This window comes from Lissotriton helveticus, chromosome 2_1, assembly GCF_964261635.1.
Source record: "Lissotriton helveticus chromosome 2_1, aLisHel1.1, whole genome shotgun sequence".
Taxonomy (NCBI): domain Eukaryota; kingdom Metazoa; phylum Chordata; class Amphibia; order Caudata; family Salamandridae; genus Lissotriton; species Lissotriton helveticus.
The window spans coordinates 249,098,928-249,123,274 of record NC_136059.1 but is presented as its reverse complement, the minus strand read 5'-3'; the positions used below and the strand labels follow the sequence as shown (position 1 = coordinate 249,123,274).

The 24,347-nt window shown below is 40.9% G+C and overlaps 1 protein-coding gene across 1 annotated transcript in view; it reads left to right on the top strand.

The window, feature by feature from the left end:
• The first annotated feature begins 19,390 nt into the window (after positions 1–19,390).
• LOXHD1 (lipoxygenase homology PLAT domains 1) overlaps positions 19,391–24,347 on the top strand; it is a 1,099,077-nt gene continuing 1,094,120 nt past the window's right edge. Inside the window, exon 1 of the mRNA XM_078674764.1 lies at positions 19,391–19,535. Within this exon, the coding sequence (XP_078530890.1) occupies positions 19,391–19,535 (145 nt within the window). The remainder of the gene's footprint in view (positions 19,536–24,347) is intronic.

Here is a 24,347-nt window from a genome sequence, read left to right as displayed (position 1 = left end):
CCCTAGGCATCAGCATCGATCAGAGTACTAATCTCATCCCCCACATTAAAAATGCAGCCAAAAGTGCTCTTTACACCCTTCACCACCTCAAAAAAATTCAACCTTTCATTCCAGCTGATGATTTAAAAATCGTTGTCAAACTTTCCAGGATCGACTATGGTAACGCCACACTTGCTGGCACCCCTAAAGTCCATCTTTCACCGATTAAATCTGTTCTCAACCTAGCTGCCAGACTTATTTCTGATTGTAAAAGATTTGACCACATCTCTCCCGTCCTCAAAAATCTCAACTGGCTCCCAATTGAAGGACGATCCAACTACAAGATAGCTTGCATCACGCACAAAGCTCTTCACCAAAACACCCCCTCTTACCTTTCATGCAAACTACAAAAAGCAGGGTGCTCCAGGTCCCTGAGGAGCACTAACTCCCTTGTACTGATCCCCCTAGACTAAAATGTAAAAAGACCCAATCACGTGCTTTCTCAGGTAATTGCTCCGACAATTTGGAACTCTCTCCCCAAAGTTCTTCACTGCAACCCCTCTTACCCTCTCTTCAAAAAAACCTCAAAGTGTTTCTCCTCAACAAATATTGGGGTACCTAACGTCTCTGATTCTGACCCTGCTCACTCTTTCCCTCCACTTGTTCACACCTCTACTCAACTCCTCTCCCTCTTCTCATATTCTCACTCCCCTTCCCGACACCCCCTCTCTCTCTTTTACTTCAATATTCATTGTCCCCTTAACTATCCCTCTGTTTCTTTGCCCCTGAAGCTCATTTAATGCAATGTTTTATATCGTGAATTTTATGGAAATTTTCAACTGTATATTGTATCCTAATATGTTCACCTACCTTGTAAATCGCTCTAATACTCTTGGGTCCAGCAGCGCTATATAAAACCTTTTAAATAAATAAATTAGTGTGATGAGTGAGAAAGTAGATGTGGATAATCTTCAAGAAGAACCACAAACTACTATGGAAAAGATAAAAAGCGATAATATATATGATCGAGATAATTCTAATAATGATTTTTCATTAAATGCCTTTACTAAACTCTTACATGAGTACGTTGATGCTATGGATGCAAGATTGTTATGTGTGCATTCAACTACCATTGTATGTGTCTGAGGGAGTGACCTACCATCACTTACCTTTAACACATGGTGTTTCATGTAGTGTACTAACTAGCTTAGTTTATGAGAGGGGTAATTTACAGTATTATTATTCCAATCTGGATTTGGGGCCATATGTATCAAGCTAATTAGCATTCGCAAAGGCCGAAATTCTGCGAATTTCGGCCTTTGCGAATGCTAATTTGAGAAATGGTATGTATCAAACATTTTTGCATCAAAATAAGGAATCGCAAAATTTGCAATTCCTTATTTTGAGATTGCACTTAAGGAATCGCAAATTTTGCGATTCCTTAAATGCAATGTATCAAAGAAAAAATATGCAAAAAATGCCCATAAGGATTCGCAAATTACCACCAACTTCTAGTTGGTGGTTAGTTGCGAATTCTTTTAAAAAAGATTTTTTTTTAAAAAACAAAGGTGCCATATGACGCTCATACATGCCCTTAGGGCATATATATGTGCGCCATATGCCCCCAAATGTCAATTTCAGGGGTGCAGCAGGGTGTTCTTGAGACACCCCTGCACCCTTGAAAAAATTCCTAATTTGCGATTAGCAAATTGCTAATCGCAAATTGCCCCTTCATTCCTATGGGCCTCCTGCCCCATAGAAATGAATGGGTAATTTGCGATTAGCAATTTGCTAATCGCAAATTAGGAATGGTAAGGAATCGCTATAAAAAAGCGATTTTGTACATACATACCGTTTTGCGAATTCTAAATAGCGATTCCTTAAAAATCGCTATTTGGAATTCGCAAAACGGGACTATGATACATATGGCCCTTGGTGTTTTCTGAAATTCCAATTAGTAGGAATATGAATAGAGTAAATAGCGCTAAAAATGCTGAATTAATGGGATACTTTTTCCATTTGACTAAGACAGTGGATACTGTATGTGCACATCGAAACAATTTACCACGCAAGTTGCGTCAAGATGAGATTGAATTTATAAACTTAGTAGAGGATAGAAGACAGAGTTTTAAAGAAAGAGCTGCTGAGCAAAAGTCTTGTGTACCACCATGGGCTTTCCGAGAAGGTGATTATAAAAAGGGTGAGACATATGCTGCATTGACTCTGTATTTACAATGATTCAGCACTCCAACATGTATGAGAATTGATATTTGTCACAAGTTCAAACAAAGTAAAGAGAAGCACATCAATTCAGCAGGTTCCAGTTTCTTTGGTTTTGTATTGAAAAAATTATTCTTAAAAACGACTGTAGCCAACGCGTTTCGACTTCCAGGGTCTTCTACAGGGCAGTGACAACAACAGTGATTTATTTCGGTTAATTAGATTTCTTTTCTGTAGTTCCACTCGGTCTCTCTCTATAGCCGGGGGTGCCAATTGGACCTCTTAATCTTTAGTTCCACCAACAAAGCCAAGTTGCTTGTTGAATGGCTTCTTAATGCACTATTCCAAAATCAGTTCTATCTGTGTGAGCATGGGTTTTTTAGCCCATGTGTATTTGTTCTACGTATGAACCGCTCCCACCTCATAGCCAAAGTCGTCGCCAACTGGAACCTGCTGAATTGATGTGCTTCCCTTTACTTTGTTTGAACTTGTGAAAAATATCAATTCTTATACATGTTGGAGTGCTGAATCATTGTTGATGTTGTAAACACATGGAATCTTTATCCTTTGAGACTTAGTGGGCCTCTGATTCTCTGCACCCTATATATTACAAAATATTACCACCATAGTTAAAAAGATAGGTGCATTGGTAATTACCCCATACTCCTTGTTTTGTATTTGTTGCTATTTGCATTTGGATCTGCATCATAGGGGAAAGCTTTGCTTAATTAGATCAAAAACTGACTACAATAATTATTTCATTGGTTCTAGTAAATGTGATCTTGTTTTCCTAATTATGGGAGGTTGGTGAATTGGAGGAGGAACTGATCCTGTTTTCCCTGTAATATACTATGTGTGTAGTAAGAACTCCCATTATAGGTTGCCTGCATATTGGTATGGGTGTTGTTATATGGGAATTGTCTTTCCCAAGGTGTACCATTTGGATAAGAGTCATGGAATCAATGAAAAGAAGGGTGAACCAACCCCTAGCAAAAAGGGAATTAGTGCTGCAGAAATTGTGGGTGATACTTTTGGAGCATTGATACCTTCAGTTGGTGTAATTTTAAATTCACATAAAATTAGAAAATTGTCCACAGTGGTTGACTGTTTATCAACAGACACTGCTGGTGGGTTCTCGATGATTCATACTGAAATGGTTGCTATAAGATCTACGGTCTTACAGAATAGAGATGCCCTTGATGTACTATAGGCTAAAGAGGATGGAGTCTAGCATGTTGAAAATTCAACAATGCTGTACTTATATCCCTGACAAAAGTAATTGCTTGGAGGGATATAATAAGAATATTACACAATTGCGAGAAGATTTACCTGCACTGAAGGTTGACGGTGCTTGGGAGAGACTTGGTAAGGGTTTCTCCTCAGTGGGAAATTGTTTTTCTGCCTTTGGTAATAGCTTATTTGGGAAAATACTAACACCAATAGTTGCTGTGGCTACAGGGATACTAATGTTGCTATTAATATATAAATGTTGCAGATGTAAGAAACAAACATTAGATACAAAATGGAGAGTGAGAAAGAGAAAGAGAGAAGAAATAGAGTTAGAAGACAAAAGAAGAAATTATTATGAAATAGTAAGGGATATCCACAGAGTTGTGTTGAAGCGAAAGAGAACTACTTATTTCTAAGTAGTATAACTGAATGACAAGTTATATTATTATTTTTTTATTATGACTTAAGTCGCCATCCATCAAAGGGAGGATTAATGGAGCCGGGTATTCGCGAAATAAAACCGGCTCAGATTGAACCCCCATTGTGTGAAAATACTAATCAAGTGATGTGCAAACGAAATGCAAAAGGCTAATGGAGAAATCAAAAACTGCACAAGCTTGTGTTAAACTGCTGTGCTAGGCCACAAATGCATGTGAAAATAACTGACTAAAGCTGGTAGTTTTATTTTACACTTAACTGAATCAAAAGAATAATCCTTTAATACACATACATAAAGCGAGAGAGTATACATTACATAGGGTGTTTAAATAGTGTGATTTTATAAACGATAAATAACACTTATATTTGTCCTTCCTAGAAGTGTGATTTTTCTGCTCTGCAGAAAAAGGCCTGAGAGTCACTTTTGAAATTAAAGGATGTATTAGAAATGTAGAAGGGGAGAAATAATGTGAACTGTCCATTGCGAGCCCTGTGTGTCTGCCAAGGTTGCCTGGAGGAAATAAATTAAAATAAATATTGAAATACTTCCTCAGTGAGCGGTGCATGGAAACAATCGAGGCTCAAAAGTTGATGACTGAGATGGAGGAAGCGTACAAACAATGGATCTTTTGCAAAATTTGTCATTTCAAGAGTGGTGTGATAGAACACCCCCTGTTTTGACCAATAGAAAGAATTGAAAATTGCGTGTTATAACACAATGTGGGTTGGACTTTAGAGAATTTAGAGTATAACTACAGGTATTCGGGGTGGGGTTGAAGGCGTGATTTTCCTACTTTGCGAGAGGAGAGAGCTGTTTGCTGTTTTCCTAAATTCCCTGGGCTGGCTAATGTTCTGCTGAAACCTGACTCTTAAACTTTGCTCCTTAACTCTTCTGCAGGGGCCTTGCTTACTCTCATGGCCAGAGGGTAGCTTTCAAAATTTCTTGAACTTGGGTTAGTATGAATTTCTACATTTGCATAACTATTTTGCAAATTACTCATGTCTCTACTCTTTTGACTCTACGCCTTTCCAGTCACCCAGAGCGCTGCATTTGAGATGTTTTTATGCCATTTTCCATTGATATTTTCTCTTGTATGGTGATTTATGATTCGAGCTGTATTGTACTTGATGAGCAATCACATTATAATAGATAAACATTATTAACTTATAAATGAGTTTGTCTTTAGTGTTATTGACTGATTATATGAAGAGTGTACAGTAGTTTATTTCTAGATCTAATTATTATTTTGACAAACCTTGATTACATAATAAAGATTGCATCGCCACAAAGGATAATAAGAGGATGATATGGTAATGAAAATTTGGTAAGTTTGGTTTACACTCACCCAGCGTGAAAGGGACTTGTATGGTATTGAATTGGGTCCAGATAATGAAATGTATTTAGTCCCAGATCGCTGGATCAGTAATGTGTGAATTATCTGTAAATGCAGTTGTGGTTGTAAAATGTTATTAAATTGTGTTTCAAAAGAAGAAAGGGATCCTATACCATCCGGTTCGTACCTTTTGTACATTGCATTTTGAAATCACTGAAAATGTTCCTCCCATTGCTCCCGTTTAACACTAGAAAAACTGTCATCCAAGCCTTAATTACCTCTCGCATAGATTATGCTAGTGCTGTTTATGTCGATCTGCCCGCCTACCTGCTTAATAAACTACAGGTGATCCAGAATGCCGTGGCCAGACTCATGCTTAACCTTCCCAAACGGGCAAAAGTTAGGTCTCATCTCCACGATCTCCACTGGCTGCCAGTGGCTGTGAGGGTGAAGTTCAAGGCCCTTGTGACGGTTCACTCTGCGTTATATGGCTATGGCCCAGCCTACCTTCAATCCAGATTTGGTTTCTATTCTCCTGCCAGGCAGCTTTGCTCTTCTAACAAGCTACTGGTGATTGTTCCAAGGGCCCTTTAACAGATGTTTGGTGGTAGCTCCCTGTCCCATCTGGGCACTTTGGCTTGGAATCAACTTCCGGTGGAGCTTCGAACTGTCTGTGCCCCGAGCATTTTCAGGAAGAAGCTGAAGACATTTCTCTTCTGATAAGCTCTCCTGAACGGTTGGTCTACCTCCTAGGCACCCGCCGGTACACTCCTTGGTGTAGCTGCGTTCGTTATAAGTGCCAATAACAATTCAATTGCAAATGTCTATTTTACAGTCGCAAAGACAGTTGTTTAGATAAAGGTAGAATTTGCAACCGCAAAGCAGTCTCTACGTCCGGCCCTAGATTACATGAGAATCTAAATGTGCCATTTAAGATATTTAGGCCGAGATGGCTTGAGTAGTGGTTCCCTGCTCCTATTCTTTGCCCATTGGGTTGAGGCACGTTTTTTAGAAATCCAATAATCACATGAAAAATGCTGTAGTGCAATGGCACTTTAATCTAGACTTGCTCTGAGTTACAGAAGTGGCTGAGTGCACCGATGCCGTCCTTCTGTGTAAAGGCTCCTAGAGTCCTGATGCCAGATGTATGAAGACTTTTTGGATCCGCAAACGGCGCTAAAAGCAAAATCGGGCCATTTGCGACTGCAGGAAGGCTTTTTATTATGTATGAAACCCAAATACCAAATCAGTAATATGCTATTAAATTACAATTTGGGTTTGAGACCAAAAAATGATTCGATATTTGGAAGGGGTGTGATTAGGGCTTCCATTCCAAATACCAATTCGGATTGGTATGTATTCATGTTTTGCGACTTAAATCTTTTTGCAAAACATAAATACTTTACTGACTAAGACATTTGCAACAGGAACGGGTCCCTAAGGGACTCTGTTCCCTTTGTGAAGGGTCCCATGAACCTCAGCCTACTCTTACAAAATTCTGGGCATTTGTTCCATGGAAAACTGACTGCCTTAAAGAAAAATGCTTAATTTAAAAGCAGTCACGGGCATGGGGGTCTGCTGACCTCAGCAGGCTACCATCCCTGTAATGGCTGCAAATCCAAGAGGGACGCAAATTGCGATCTAACTCATTAATACTCATGAGCTAGGTTGCATTGCAACCCACTAGGAACCAGTAGTTTGTAAACCGACCTATTAGTCCATAGGTCGGTTCTCAAAATACCACACTAGATGGAAAAATACTGGTCACAAGTAGTGACAAGTATTTTGCGACAAGTGCTACCTACATACTGGCCTCAGGTATTTGCTGGTTACTGTTCTTCCTGCTTTTCTACACATTGTTACTCTTGTTTGCCTTAAGCCAGGCACTCCTCACTGGAGAGCTGAGTAAGTTTGTGGCACTTAATGGCTGCTTGCAGAAACGCTACTTGCAGAAACACTACTTCCAGAAGAACCCAATTCATCTCGGTGACAGTGATTCCTCTGAAGCCATTACCCCAGCAAGTGAGACTCTCACAGTCTGAGGTCAGTCAGCGGTGCTTATTTACTGAGTGACGCACTATTTTCAAGCATTGTGGCAGCTTCCTGTCACTGGCCCTTGACATACCTGCTATGGTCAAGTAAATCTATCTTGAGGATCAATTCAGACAATTACCTGAACCTTTCTGGTTAAATGTCAACCACACACGTGCTTCTCATTTAATAAAAGGCATGAGCAATCCCTCACATCACATAGCGCATGCCACATACGTACATGCGCTACAATGCTACGTTGAATTTGACAAGGCCCACAAAACTGATTCCATATGCCGATTTTGGCATCTGCAATGCACGTTTGGCATGATTATTGTGTATCCACAGTGATAGACACAATGGGCTGGCTTTAGCGCTGGTGGCGCCTGGTGCGACAATCATTTTTGGCGCCCCCACAACCCATGACGACCTCCTCAGATTCTCTCACTATCACAGGGCAAAAGTGCTCCTCATCTCTCCAATAATAAGTTATTGCTGAACACAGCACCCCCACCCCCGCCCCGCCACAGGTCAGTGCCCAGAAGGGCCGCACATGTTGCACCATCCTAGAGCCAGCCCTGTAGACACAACTTAAACCATTCAGAAAACACACTAACGTAGAGTACACATACCAATTCCACAAACATTTTGGTTGATCTATGGTAATACACACACTCTATTGCAGCTGTCTTCAAACATTGTCTGACACCTATAGAGCTTGTGTTTACACAACAATTCACTGTGGTACACACATCACTATGCTGTCACAATGCGATTCTACAAACAATTGAGTGCATATACTGTGATACATACACACTATTGCAACAGTCTTGAAACATTATTGGACATCCTTAGAATCTGTGTGTACAAAGAGATACCCACACCACTAGACACATCTCTCTCCTGATAAAGAACAAAACAGTGCATAAACCTAGTGATATACTCACAACTTTTTGTCTTTCATCATGCACCAAAATATAAAACCTCCTCCCGCATTTATATCCTGCTCTATCGGATCTAATATTGATCGGGAATATTGAATTTTATTTCGATCCCATAAAGTTGACGTTTTCACTCAAAAAAGTAATTTGCTAGGGCATGCCATTGTTTAGGTCTGGAGGGTAAAAGATCTTGAAACATGTACTCAAGAAAACTGTATTCGGAGATGAAGATGCAGTAAATGAATATACATCAACCATCACTTTTTTAGATGTAAGGTTTGAGGCACATAAAAATGTGAGGATAGGAAGACAAACATTTTACAAAAGATCCTAAATACTTGGCAAATGTACTGCAAGCTTTCTGGAAACGTTAGTAATCCAAGCCATCTCCAGTGATTACAAATCCTTCAAGAAAGAATTTTTTAGGTACCAGCAGGTGGAAACAAAAAGAAAAAAAATCCAAGAAACTTTGCTCTCAACTCAAAATGTAACATTTTACAAGGCAAGAGAAATTACATGTAGCATTGAGAATACCACATAATATGTGGAACAATGGCTATTTCAGGCTCAGTTCAACACGGACAAAATGTCGAACCAAATCAGCAATTTTCAAGAGAAGACTGAAAACAAAGCAGTTGTATATTGTAAGTGAAGTAGCTCTCAAACTTAGGCAACACCCAATTCTGGGCTGCATTACATCGTGTTCATGCAAAATGTATGAAAAAAAAGGTAATTTTGCTAAAGTATGTAAATCTGCAAAGCGCATTTTAAAAAAGTGAATACTCTGAACACCCGGCACATGTGACGATAATACCATCTCCAGCAATGACAACATCATGGTTCCATCAAATTGCAGTGTGATGCAAAACAAGAGACGACCAATGAGAAAAAGGTGCTATTGGGTGTTTCATCATATCAAATTAGACTTCCGTTTTGCATGATTGACATTATGAGGGTGCAAATCCAAGCCATGGCCGATTCTGGTTCTCCATGCACTTGCTGTAGAGAATCGCTGGTGGAACCTTTTCAAGGAGGTCGTTTTAAGACAACTGTTTGTGCGTCCAGTTGGCTGTGGGTGCAACCCTATTGACATGATTGGAGAATTTGATGACATCCTCAAATTCAAGGACAGTGAGACATGAAGAGTAGACTATGTTGCTCAAGATGACTCTTGCTTGTTGGGCTAGTTGGGACAAAGAAACAGTGGCGTACCAAAAGCCCCAGCAGTCCCTGTGGTGTGGGGGGCCCGAGCTTCTGGGGCACCCTCCAGCACTGGAAGGCCCCTGACCAGAGAACGTAGGGCTGGGTCTGCATGTACTTGGCAGGGATCCTCCTCAAGTTACATTACACCACTGCAAAGAAATCTTGGCATAGAGCTAGACCCTAATAATTCAGAGCAAGTTCTGTTAAAGAAGGAATGTTGAAAGATATGCCAGGGATGCTTAAAGGTTGAGATTTTGTTAACACAAACCAGAACTCAACATCTCACAAGTAGTCGATTGACAAGGTATGAAAGAGTGATACTGGGAGCAGAGAATGTGACTGTGGCAAGATGTACTAATTTAAATCCAGCTCCTTTGTTACCAAGTCCAAACTGTGAAGAAATGGTGGACGAAGTAGATCATGATTGTCTGGATGTGACTGAGCTGTGTACAAAGCCAAGACTAGATATAAAAGATACACCATTGTCAGAATCGGATTGTGTGATGTTTGTGGATGGATCTTGTTTGAGAGATGAAAAAGGCATTCTTCATGCTTCTTATGCCGTGTGTACAGTGGCCATGGTTCTCGAAGCTTCATGCTTAAAGGGAATAAATTCAGCCCAAATTTCTGAGCTGGTTGCTTTAACAAGAGCTTGTATAATTGGCAAAAATCTGAGAGTAACCATATTTACTGATAGTCAGTATGGTTTTGGGGTGGTGCATGATTTTGGACAATTGTGGATGCACTGTGGTTTTTTGACTACTTCAGGTTCCTCAATAAGGAACAGTAAAAATGTGAAAGGTTTGTTAGTTGCATTACAATTGCCCAAAGAGATTGCAGGGGTCAAATGTCCTGCACATAAATCTGGAAACGGCTATGTGACGAGTGAGAACAGATGCTCTGATCAAGTTGCACGATTTTGCGCACAAAATTATGTGCACAGTAGCGTTCTGTTTTTCATCAGGTGGAAGAAATCGCAACCACAACACAGCAAGAACAAGCACATTAACTAAGTCTAGGAGAGTGGATTCTGGTGAAGAAGCATGTGAGAAAGTCGTGTTGGAACCACGTTGGCATGGGCCATATCAAGTGATACTGGTGACGACAATAGCAGTGAAGTGTGGTGGCTTACCGAATTGGATTCATGCAAGTCACACAAGAAGAGTCCCAAGTCCACTTGAAAGATCAGAAGAGGAAGAACAAGAACAGGCTGAGAGTCAAGGAGAGCATGAGCCTGAGCCTGAACAGAGTTGAATGAAGTGGGCACCAGCTGCTGGGTCTCATGAGACTATTGTCGATGTTAATGAAGGAGAAGATTTAAATGAAGAGCAAGTGCAAAAGAGAAAAGAAACCAACAACAGAAATTGTGAACTTTATCATGAATCTGGTGAAACGGTGCAAATAAAGAGAGCCAGAAAATGAGATGTATGGACAAAGGGAGTGAAAAGGCTGAAATAGACTCTGAAAGAAAAAGTTCCAAACACTATAATAGAAGTATCGAGCCAAACTGAGCAAAGTGATTCTGATGAAGATACAGTTCGGAAAACAAAAAGAGCAAGAGTTCCGAACAAGAAGTATACAGCACCCGAATGGACATATGTAGTGACTGAAGCAGCTGAAAACACAGATCAGTGTGGAGAAAAGATTGTTGCAGAATCAAGTCACAGAGACAGTTATGAGCCACCCTAAGTGAACTGTGTTAAAATTTGGGTGCAGAAAATTGAGAAATTACTCTGAAGAGTGCAGAAAATTAAAACTGGAATTGAATTGAAAGCTCTGAAGAAATAAAAAAAAACAGAGAGGGGTGGAGCAAGAAGGCTTAAAGAAGTGCTTGGATAAACTAGTTTACAATTTTTTTGTTTTTTTCAGTTCTGGTTTTACTTTTTAAATCTTTTTTGAAATGTTTGATTTTTACGAAAAAAATTAGCAAAAGCAAATTTATTAGAGACTGGACATCAAAACCAAAGTTTTAAACATAGATGTATTAATGTTTGCTTTACAAGTGTTTTACACTAAGGTTGGTTTGGCTAACATTAATTGTTGTTGTGCCTTATTTTACGTATTGTACTAGAAGTAATAATACCAATAGTGCGATGAGTGAGAAAGTAGATGTTGATAATCTTCAAGAAGAACCACAAACTAATATGGAAAAGATAACATGCGATAATATATATGATCGAGATAATTCTAATAATGATTTTTCATTAAATGCCTTTACTAAACTCTTACATGAGTATGTTGATGCTATGGATGCAAGAGATTGTTATATGTGCATGCAACTACCATTGTATGTGTCTGAGGGAGTGACCTACCATCACTTCCTTTAACACATGGTGTTTCATGTAGTGTACTAACTAGCTTAGTTTATGAGAGGGGTAATTTACAGTATTATTATTCCAATCTGGATTTGGTGTTTTCTAAAATTCCAATTAGAAGAAATATGAATAGAGTAAATAGTTCTAAAAATGTTGAATTAATGGGATAATTTTTCCATTTGACTAAGACAGTAGATACTGTGTGTGCACATCGAAACAATTTAACATACAAGTTGCGTCAGGATGAGATTGAATTTATAAACTTAGTAGAGGATAGAAGACAGAGTTTTAAGGAAAGAGCTGCTGAGCAAAAGTATTGTGTACCACCATGGGCTTTTCGAGAAGGTGATTATAAATGCATATAATACCTCCTCCCGCATTTATATACTGTTCTATCGGATCTAATATTGATTGGGAATAATGGAAAGAAAGCTTTGAATTTTTTTTCGATCCCATAAAGGTGACGTTTTCACTCAAAAATATTAATGTGCTTTGGCATGCCATTGTTTAGGTCTGAAGGGTAAAAGATCTTAAAACATGTACTCAAGAAAACTGTATTCGGAGATGAAGATTCAGTAGATGAATATACATCAACCATCAAGTTTTTAGATGTAAGGTTTGAGGCACATAAAAATGTGAGGATAACATTTAAAAAAAGATCCTAAATACTTGGCAAATGTATTGCAAGTTTTCTGGGAACGTTAGTAATCCAAGCCATCTACAGTGATTACAAATCCTTCAAAGAAGAATTTTTTAGATACCAGCAGGTGGAAAGAAAAAGAAAAAAAATCCAAGAAACTTTGCTCTCAACTCAAAATGTAACATTTTACAAGGCAAGAGAAATTACAAGTAGCATTGAGAATACCACATAATATGTGGAACAATGGCTATTTCAGACTCAGTTCAACACGGACAAAATGTCGAACCAATCAGCAATTTTCAAGAGAAGACTGAAAACAAAGCAGTTGTATATTGTAAGTGAAGTAGCTCTCAAACTTAGGCAACACCCAATTCTGCCCTGCATTACATCGTGTGCATGTAAAATGTATGAAAAAAAGGTAATTTTGCTACAGTATGTAAATCTGCAAAGCACATTTAAAAAAAGTGAATAATCTGAACACCTGGCACATGTGACGATAATACCATCTCCAGCAATGACAATATCATGGTTCCATCAAATTGGTGTGTGATGCAAAACAAGAGATGACCAATAAGAAAAAGGTGCTATTGGGTGTTTCATCATATCAAATTAAACTTCCGTTTTCCATGATTGACATTATGAGGGTGCAAATCCAAGCCATGGCCGATTCTGGTTCTCCATGCACTTGCTGGAGAGAAGCGCTGGTGGAACCTTTTCAAGGAGGTCTTTTTAAGACAACTGTCTGTGCGTCCAGTTAGCTGTGGGTGCAACCCTGTTGACGTGATTGGAGAATTTGATGACATCCTCAAATTCAAGGACAGTGAGACAAGAAGAGTAGTCTTTGTTGCTCAAGATGACTCTTGCTTGGGCTAGTTGGAACAAAGAAACAGTGGCGTAACAAAAGCCCCAGCAGTCGCCATGGTGTGGGGGGGCCGAGCTTCTAGGGCCCCCTCCAGCACTGGAAGGCCCCTGGCCAGAGAACATAGGGCTGGGTCTGCATGTACTTGGCAGGGATCCTCCTCAAGTTTCAGTACACCACTGCAAAGAAATCTTGGCATAGAGCTAGACCCTAATACTTCAGAGCACGTTCTGTTAAAGAAGGAATGTTGAATGATATGCCAGGGATGCTTAAAGGTTTTGTACTCAAAATACAATTAAAAAGAGATGCACAACCAGTGGCATATAAACTTTGCAGTATACCTTTTTTCTTTGAGGGGTGAGCTAAAGTATGACTTAGAGAACCGCTTGATAGAACTGATTGTATGTTCTGAATGGTTGCCTCCCATAGTGTTGGTTCACATTGGGAATGCATCTTTGCGTATGAGTGTAAATTTGTGTGATCTGAATTCTAATATTTGGCTAGTCAGACATCCTCTTCCCAACATAAGAGATGCTGGCTTCCTTAAAGGGGGCACAAGTCTTTACATTATTGACTATGACATCTGCATAACATCAAACTGACTTTCCCTGTGACTCAAGAGGTCTCATATCTTGTATCACTCCTGAGAGAAAATATCAATTTAAAAGTGTGCCTATCGGCTTTGCTTTCACATCAGCTGTCTTCCAAACAGTGGTGGAGAACATGTTTAAGGGCATAGCAGGTGTCACGGTATTCTAAGAAGATGGTTTGATCTCTGCTTTCAATTTAGAAGCTTACTATGCCAGGGAGCAATACGTCTTTGGAAACTTGAAGGATAAAGTTGCCTCCCTTAAAGCCGAAAAACACAGACTTGATGTCTGCTAAATTGTCGTCTAAGGGTGTTGAACCAAATGTGTGTCTAGTCAAGTATAAAAAAAAGGAGAAATTTGCCTGGGTTGAATCTTGTGTACAAGAGGTTAATCTGAAGAAAAGAGAAGTTGGCCAAGCTATTTTGTTAAAACCTTTTGACATGAAGGAAACCAGTATCATTATGACTGATGCGATTCAATGGGGCTTGGGGCCTGTTTTGCTCCAAAAAGTTACTACGGGAGAGTCTCGCCCTTTTGAAACTGCTCTTTATACAATTGTGGCTCCGCTCTTGTAAACAAGCAGTGATCGCATGTTTTCAGATCACAAATTTACCCTTGACAGTGCGGTTTGTAAAACTCCTGGCTCTTGTTGAGAAAAAACATCACATTTTAATTGGAGCTTTATGGTTTTTTTTATTTAGGAAGGGCTTGCTAAAAAGAAAGTCTTATTAACGTATTGCATTGCACATTCATTTGTTTCACTTTTCTGCCATAATAACATGGTTTTCTCACAAAGTAAAGACATGAACACACATACGTTTTCTCTAAAACCCTGGGAATCAGATGCAACTTACCTCCAGTTTAAATGGACTTTGCATTACAGTCTCAAATACTGTTCTAAAGAGCTGGCTACTGAAAGAAAATGACAGATATAGATCAGCAATTTTTATTTCTTCCTCGATCACATTTGCCTAGACTTTTATGCAAACAGACATGACATCTGCTTTACAACTCAATCATGGTTGTGTCCTGTGCCTATTTTCTGAAGAGGATTATTTTGCCCAATTTTTAGGAATTTAGGAGCACATGCATCAAGCCTTTTCCCATTCGCAAATGGTCCGTTTGCGAAAGGAAAAAGGCCTTTTCCTATGCATGTAGGTTTTGACATTCGCAATTTAGGGAATCGCAATTCTTTGCGATTACCTAAATTGCGAATGCTTTTAGGTAATCGCAATTTGCAATTCCCATGTAGCCTTTCCTAAATGCAAACTGTTCATTTAGGAAACGCTAATTACCATCAACTTCAAGTTGATGGTTATATGTGCATGCTTTGAAAAAAGCATTTTTCAAAGTGCCATGCAGTGCACACATGCCCTTAGGGCATATGTGTGCTTTACATGTGCACACTTACCTTTTTTTGTGGGGTGCTTCAGGATGGCCTTAGGCCCACAGGCACCCTTGCATTTGCATTCGCTATTTGCGATTACCAATTTGGTAATTGCAATTAGAGAATGCAATACCATTCATTCCTATTGGCCTATAGGCCCCCAGGAATGAATGAAGTCACATTTCCTAATAGTGATTTGCCAAATTCCGAATTGCTAGTAGGTATTGTTAAGGCATCACAAATTGTTTTGCGATTCCTACATGCATAGTATTTTGCGATTCCCAACTAGCGAATCAGTAAAATTCGCTATTTGGGAATCGCAAAAGGCAGGCTTGATGCATGTGCCCCTATGTCTTGAGGTATGTCTCTAATAGTGTTTTGAGGGAATTGCTTTTAGATAATATGTGGGATTCTGTAAGCTTTGTGATGGTAAACGTGCTTAAATGCGATAATACAAATTTTTCTTTTATTTAATTTTTGAATAATTTTGATAAAATAGAAATTAATTGTTGATTTCCAGTGTGCTTAGCTCTAATTTTGTTTTACTCTTTTATAGGATTCTAGGTATTGTGTATGATCCTAGATGTTGCTTCCCGTTCTGTATAATTGTTATTGTATAAACCTTCATTGAACAATTCACCATCAATAAAAGGCTTCCACTAATACCAGTATAGTATTAGTACTACTACTGCAAGGTTTGTGGCTGTAGAAAAAGTAGTAGATCACACTCTTTAAAGCACAAAATGCCTGTACTCTCCAAAACATTTTATGCATGAGTACTTCTGTGGCTACCATCAGCTGATTCAACCACATCATCTTTGGAGCCCTTTCCTGGTGTGTCTCTGGAGAGTCTGTCGGATGTCTTACCACTTCATGTTCATCATTCTTCGGACCCACCTTACTGTCTTTCGCTGCACCTAGTATGTTTCACTCCTGACCAGCATTACTCTTTCGCATTTTGCTCAACAACACTGGTCCATATTTCTTCCCCCTTTCCTCACACTGCTGGTAATTTTACTCTGGCATCACTACACATTATATTTGTAACCTTTACACACTTCATTTTGTCTTTCTTATCTTTACACCTCACCAATTGCCCTCCAAATTTCTCTTTCAAGCAATTGATTTGTAATGCACGACTAATCACCCAGGAGGGTATCCAGCCACGAAGGTAGTGGTACTTGCCAAAGAGATCAGTTGAGCAGGCAGGTCTTGAGTGCCTTCCTGTTTTCTAGGAGTGAGGTAGAGATTTGGATGTGCAGGGGGAGTTCGTTCCAGGATTTCACCACTAGGTAGAATGAGGAAAGTCCTCAGAAGTTGCTCCGGCAAATGCAAAGGATGTGAGTAAGGGACAGGGATCCGGATTGCAGGTGTCTGGAGGTCTGGTGGAAGTTCAAGTGGTGGTGGTGGGCTTGATCTTGGTTGCGCAGGGCCTTGTAGGTGTGGATCAACATCTTGAATTGGCTTCTCTTTTGAACGGAGAGCCAGTGGAGTTTCCTGAGGTGAGGGATGATGTGGGTCCATTTGGGGGGGTCAAGGGTGAGTCTGGCCAGTGAGTTCTGGTTGGTCTAAAGTCTCTTCAGGAGGTGTGGTGATTCCTATAAACAGTGCTTTGCCGTAGTCCAGACAGCAGGTGATTAGGGCCTGGAGGACGGTGCATCTAGTGTTGATGAGGAACTACTTGAAGGTTTTTCATAGCACACGAAGTATGAGGAAGCAGGCAGAGGAGACTGCCTAGATGTGGGATTTCATGGTTAGCTTGCTGTCCAGTATAACGCTGAGGTTTCTTGCATGGTCGGTTGGTGTGGGTAAGGGTCCTAGTTCTGTTGGCCAACATGAGACGATTCCCGGGGAGGGGTTGTTTCCGAAGATCAGCCCTTCCTTTTTGTCTGTGTTGAGTTTCAGGCAGTTGTTTTTCATCCAGTCGGCGACGCTTGTCATACATCTGCAGAAATTGGCCCTTGTGGTGGAGTCTTTTGAGGGCGAGCTGAGTGTCATCAGTGTAGGATATGATGTTTAATTTGTGGGTTCTGACGATGTTGGCCAGCGGGTCATGTAGGTGTTGAAGAGAGTGGCACTGAGGTACAAGCCCTACGGAACGCCAAATATGAAGTCTTTGGACTCTGAGATGAACTGTGGTTATTCCAGTACGGAAGGGGGTGATCCAATTGAGGAAGTTTCCTTGAATTCCGATGTGATGTAGCCTCTTGATCAGGATGTGGTGAGATTTGGTGTCAAGTGCTGCTGAAAGGTCGACGAGGACCTTAAACATGCAAGTGCTCCTCTGACTTTCGCAAAGACTGATAATTGCTGCTCAACTCCTCATAATCTTGAACCATGTTTCACCAATAGCACTGTGTGAGGAGCATACCATTAGAACCACAGCATTCTGCAATGTCATGCCAGACGCCACTGCTCAAAGCATACTGTTCCCCATGAATATTTGCATTGTTCAGCATTCCGTTCATCATTTGTACCTTTTGCTTTTGTTGCCCTAATTGTGCCAGTTAGGCACAGACGTGGGTCCGGTGCTCACTGCACCACTGGATTCAAGCTGGCCTGGCTGATGAGGGGTGATTTCCGGTCAAGGGAAGACCTGGCTTGGCAGTTCAGGCTGGACTGTTCCCATGAGGAACAGGGTCAAGACTGATTTGCAAATGGCTGGATCCAAACTGGGGTGGCGTGCTGAGCAAAAGCAGGATCGATTAAACCCAGATACTTGTGACTGGGGGTGAATGTTTGCATTGTTCGGCATTCCGTGCATCATTTGTTCCTTTTACTTTTGTTGCCCTAAATTGGAAGGGTATGCCTAGACGTGGGTCCCGTGCTCACTGCGCCACTGGATTAAAGCTAGCCTGGCTGATGATGGGTGATGCCTTGAAACCGGTCACCCGATGCTTGTTTGCGGTTAAGGGAGGACCTGGCGTGGCAGTTCGGGCTGGACTGTTTCCATGAGGAGCAGGGTCAAGCATATGGCTGGGTTCAAACAGGGGTGGCGTGGAGAGCAAAAGAACGATGGATTAAACCCAGATACTTGTGACTGGGGGTGAATGTTTGCATTGTTCAGCATTCCATCTATCATTTGTTCCTTTTGCTTTTGTTCCCCATGAACCAGTTAGCTGTCTTAGCCATACACACACTTTGTGGATGATGCAAACTTCATCTTTTTAGCTTGATTCTTGAACCATTCAAAACATTCTACATCTCATTGAATACAACTTGAACTCCATGATATATTATCTCTTTAGTGAAATATTCCTGTGAACGAATGTCAGTTTAGCAATCATGCAGTCTCGTATCAGAATTTTTTATAGAACACAACTTTGCCCAATATTGTTTAACCAACACTAGAGAAAATTTGACCTCAAACAGTAATACTTGAAATGGACCGAGGAATTCACTCCTTCAGAGACACTTTACGTTGCAAACCATTGCAATTAGTATTGCAAGTAGGATGCTGTACTATCTTATTTCCCACACCCTGGCCCATTACAAGCCATCAAACCACTCTCAAACTGCCTCTTCTTCATCGTCATCCTCAGATGAACGTTGTGCACACGCTCCATCACTTTAGACCCTTCGCCAGCAGATGAAAGCAATTGTTGTGGTGAGCCGGCAGCAAGTGAGCTGAGCCTTCAACCTCTCCATAGCCGTCAAATCCATACATTCTTTAGTGTGAGACAAATTACAGCATTAGAATCACACCTCACACAAAAAACTCAGATGCAGACAAGGCACATGAGGCAAGAAGTAGCACAAATTCAGTTTGCAAAAGATACATTCTGTAAAGATTGCGATTTTACCCTCATAAATGATGTTTTTGTGCATTTAATATAAACAGGTGTGCACAATGTGTTAAGCCCTTACTGAAAATCGTTTCTCAGCTAGCATAGTACTTCATACTAACACACCTTTTGTATGATCCTTTTGTGAACCAGACTAATTTGTACACGTGTAATATTTGATATCATTGTAGATTTGAATGGGAAAAATATTATTGAACATAAACTAGATTTAAGGGCATTTTAATTTTTTTAAAACAACCAATAAAACAGGAAATGATTCGTGAAAAGTGCTATAAAAGTTTTCTGATTGTTGTTCAGACATTCTTTTTTCTTTTTCTTTTTTTTACAGAAATAAATACAAGTGCAACAAATCAAGAAGGAATTGACAGTGTCAACCAGTACTCAGCGCTTGTCTTATGACAGTTTGGACTTCTGAAAATGCCAACACAAATTCAGTATTATAACTCCTCTCCATCAGTGACGGGCATCCTGCACCAGCAGGCATCATATGGTGATGTTGCAGCTGCGAGGCCAAGAGATGCCTACCCCAGTGCAACAGTCCCCCGAATCCGCCCTTCAACTGGTAAACTTTATTGATTTTATGCAATATTTTATAAAGCGATAACATGTTGCCTTACAGGTACTTCAAAGTACTCGATTACATATGAACGCATTCTGTTGGTTTGTGCTTTGATTACATGAAAGATTTACAAATGACTAATTATTTTTTGGCTTAAAATGTGGTTTTCCGAATCTAAGACATTTAAAACAAAAGTAATCAACATCAATAACAAACAGTAATACATTAGTATTAGCATTGTCTTTTATCTATGTATCTTAGCTCTTGTTCGCAGTTATTGTAATGGATATTTATATTTTTCTATACAATAAAATAATTATTCATTCATCAATAAATAGAAATAAAAAATAGATAGGGAAAAATAAACAATTCAGATAAAATACAAATGAGAACTGGAAATACTAGAATCATTCATAAATAGATAATGCTGGCAGTTGTCAGTTTAACAAACTAAGAGAATCATTTAGATTTAAGATCTATTTTATTATTATTAAAGCAACAAGGTGCAACAATCAGCCCACCTACAACCATTGGCCGGTGGGGAAGCAGTGATTAAACGTCTAATATGAGAGGGCGAGTTATACAGAAACAGAAGGGAGAACAGTCGGTGTAGGATATGAGAAGGGGTAGGCATGTGTGTAGACAATGTGAAGGGCGGACGAACACCAGTCGTATGATAGGAATAGCGGGGGCAGTGAGAGGCTGAAACGACCACCATATACCAGTTTAGCTGGACTTACTGCCAGGATGAGTCAAGTGGAGAACTCGTAGGTATATTGGACATGTCAGTTCTTTAAATTCGTCCAACAGGTACCGGATGCATTACCCCCAGGTCTTATCAATCAAGGGTAACGTATAGGTAGTCACCGCCGTCAACTTCTCCATTCCCATAGTTTATGCTTCCAGTCTATTTCCCAGTAAGGTCTGTTTGGCCGCTCTCAGTGCTAGAGTAATGGCACGTCATTTTACAGATTATAGGGGGTAAATTAAAGGGTTCGGGAGTCCCACCAAAATGTAGCTGGGAAACCCAGGTATGTCTGTGTCAAACATTTCATCCACCGCAGACAGCACCTCATTCCAAAAGGAGTTTATCTTGGCGCGTTGCCAAAGAATATGGGTGAGAGTGCCCGTCAGTCTGCAGCGTCGCCAACATGTATTGTCTCCTTCTGCTTACGCATAGGCGACACTGGCTGGTATAAAGTACCAATAATGTGCAATTTTAAGGAAAATTTCTTGGCTGGAGGTACTGCGGGCTGAGGCAAGGGGGCGGTGGAGAATGTCACAGCACTCTTTTTCAGTAAAGGAGCGTTCGCATTCCACCTCCCACCTTAGCTGCGTGGGTGTTTTATATGATTTCAGTGGGGTGGTGAGAAAGGTGTAGTTATCCTATGGGAGGCATCTGTGGAAGAGCGGGTAAGGAGCCATTTCTCGAATGAGGTGAGGGGTCTACTGGTGTAGTGTAGTTACGATAGTACCCTTTCATGCAGGACCTACGCTGTTTACGGATGACATATACTGTGCGCTTGGTGGCAAACTGACTCTGTACACCCCCACTAAATATGTCAGCCTATGTTTTCGCATTAGCTAGCTCGCAGTGCCACTAGAATCTCCTGTTATCAGAGACATTAATTTTTGCAACTTCAGAATATAATAACCTGAGACTCGTGGATGCAATATACTACTTTTCACCCAGTCACTCATGCTTTGTTGTTTTGCTCTCAGAGAGATACACAGAAGAAACAGTTGAGCGTGATTACAATAAGAATTTATTGTAACGTTGTTCTTCTCATGTAAAATAAGTGCGCTGCTACAACTGTAACACAGTAGCAGAGATAAAGAATCAGCAGAACAGTGAATAAAAATAAATAGTATTGTTCTACCAATTTACAATAGTCATGAACATATACATGAATATGAAATGCATTCATAAAATAAAGTGTGTACTCCTAAGATGCCTGTCCAGATGTAGGTAAGTGTACCTAGCATGTGAGTAGGTGCGAAAGAGCCTAAGTCTAAGAGTCTAAGTCTAAGAACCAAGAATCCCACTAGAATTTAGTCGAATCCACATACCTAAATAGTGAGAGTGTGGGACTTCGTCCTGGACTTGAGTTGGACACCCCGCAAGGGATAGACAGACCACTGTCAGCTGGAGCGATGGCATGCCGGAGCCGCAGGTTCTCTGGTCAGTGTGTCGACTTTGAAGTCTCGGTTGTCTCCTGCCTACTGATAGCAAGAGGTGCTGTATTAATACAGTCTATGTGCGTATGTTCCCCAATGTTCAGTATGAGGATGACGTTGGGGATTAAACCTTGTGCGTCGATGGGAGAGGTGAAGTGGACCTCCTGGAGAGTGTACTCATACAATATTCCTATGTGCTAAGGATGATGTCTTAGCAATATCGATTAGGAAAAATAAAACCTCGGCATGGAACTAGGTGAAAGGTTTAGTCCATAAAGGGCTACAATCCTTATAAAGCGTTATGTGTATACAAGGCAGTCTGTCCTTATTTGGAGTTATATCCTTATAAGGCTCGTTCATATGAAATGACGGGGAGATGATGTAGGGAAAGTGTACGATGTTCCCTAGACCTATCTCAGGGTACCGATATGAAATATGACACTGGTGTGTGGACGAAGCAAAGGTTGTGACAGCCAATGGCGGATAGCCATGTACTGCCAGCGTTCTGCGGATGGGAGTCCGTAGGCCGACTGGCCCTGAGAGAAGTCCATAAGGCCATTGACTTTGAATAGGTCACCTACCATTTTGCCATCAGCCTCCTGCCATGAAGTAAATGCTGAGCCGTTGAACACAGAGGGGGAAATCTGGGTTCCCTATAATCGGTGTCTGGGTAAAATGGGGATAGATAGTACCAGCTGGAGCTGCACCCTGTCCCGAACTCCCTTAGTGGTTCGCCGAACTGTTGTAATATAGACCCTAGTTGGCCGGTGTGATTTCGGTAGCCATGGATCCTTCCAAATATGGAGATCTGCCACTGCTTGATCAATAAGGCACCAGTGTTTTTCATTACTCGGCTGAGACCACTCTGCCATAAAACGCAGCTGTTCTGCTCGGTAATAGCACTTTCGGTTGGGAACCTCCAGCCCACCCGATTGAGATAGGTATGCCTGTGTCTTTGCCATCTACGCCATTTTACCGTCCCAAATGAAGATCCAAATGTGGCACTGTAATCTGTCTAGCGTAGGTGGGGGGGGCGTATAAGTGGTAAAGTCTGCATGGCGATTAGAATTTTCAGTAAAAGTGTCCTCTTGACGGCTGCCAAGCATCCCAGCCAGGAGAGACTGTAACCCTTCAACCTGGATAAGTATGAACGAGTAGTCGTCAGGAGCCCTGAATAGGTATGTTCTACTGTACTGCTGGGTACAGGGTGTATCTGCATTCCCAGATACCCTGTCCCCTGTGAAACCCAAATGAACAGGAACCCAGCCTCAAGCTGGACTTGATCAGCCCTTCGGATTGTGAGATTCAGAATAGAGGATTTTTGGAGATTGTTTTGTAACCTGAGGCACCTACAAAGGCCGTCAGTTCTCCCATCATAGCTGGCATGGAGTTGTAAGGGTTCGATAAAATTAGTAAGACATCATCAGCATATAGCAGTAATTTGTGATCCCTGCACCCCATGGTTATATCTGTTATGCATGGGTTATTACGTATCTGTTTGGCAAATGGCTCCATGTATAAGACAAAAAGTAAGGGTGACAGGGGGAAGCCCTGTCGAGTTCCCTTGGAGAGTTGGAAGGACAAAGACAAGACTCTGCTAACCCTCACCATTGCTCTAGGGGAAGTATGGCTACACTGGATCCACTGATAGAACCATGGACTGAGGCAAAACCATGTCAACACAGACTGAAGATATGGCCAGTCGACCCGATCAAAGGCCTACGCTGCATTTACGGAAATGAGAAGAGCAGGTGTGGGAGAGCGCTGCGTCTTGTCTAAAAGTTGACAGGTGCGTTTTATATTGTCGATGTAGCCCCTTTTGGGTATAAACCCAATCTGATTGGGATCCACGAGGCCCTGCTTGTAGGTAGCCAGCCTATTTGCAAAAATGCCCGTAAAGATCTTAACATCCACATTTAGTAACAAAATAGGGTGGTAGGAGGAACAGCGTTTAGGGCCTTTACGGGGCTTGGGAATTACAGTGATCGTTGCTAGTTGCATTGTTGTGTCAAGGTACCAGTAGTGCTAAAAGTGCTAGATTGCCTCACCAGAATGGGGTCCAACAATGTGTCAAATGCTTTATAAAAGTTTGCACTATACCCATTGGGTCCAGGGGCCTTATCAGTTTATAGACATTGTATAGCCATAAGGTCATTGTATAGCCATAAGGTCTTCTTTCAGAGTGGAGATATCTTTCTGAGGGATGCAGGTCGAACAGACCGGCGCTAGTTTGGAGTTAACATTTTCAGCATCAAGGTCCTCAGCTGAGGTGAGAGTGGCATAGAAACGTTCAAATTATTGGATGATCAACTCCTCTTCATATTTTGGGGCACCATCAGAACCCACCAGTTCACCCACTCTATGTTGTACAGCTTGGGAGCAAAGACGGTGGGCTAGTAAGCATCCAACTTTGTTCCCTTCTACATAATATTTCAGCTTCATACATAACAAGGCATATTCTGCCCTATCCATATCCAGAGCTTTGAATTGCTTGTGGGCTGCCGTTTGTTGATGTCGAATCACAAGCGAGCCAGTGTTCTTATGGAACTCCTCAAATTCCCTGACTTTAGTTTCTGGTTGGACTCTCAGATCGTGCCGATCTTTATTAAGGCAAGATGCTATAGCAATAAATTGCCC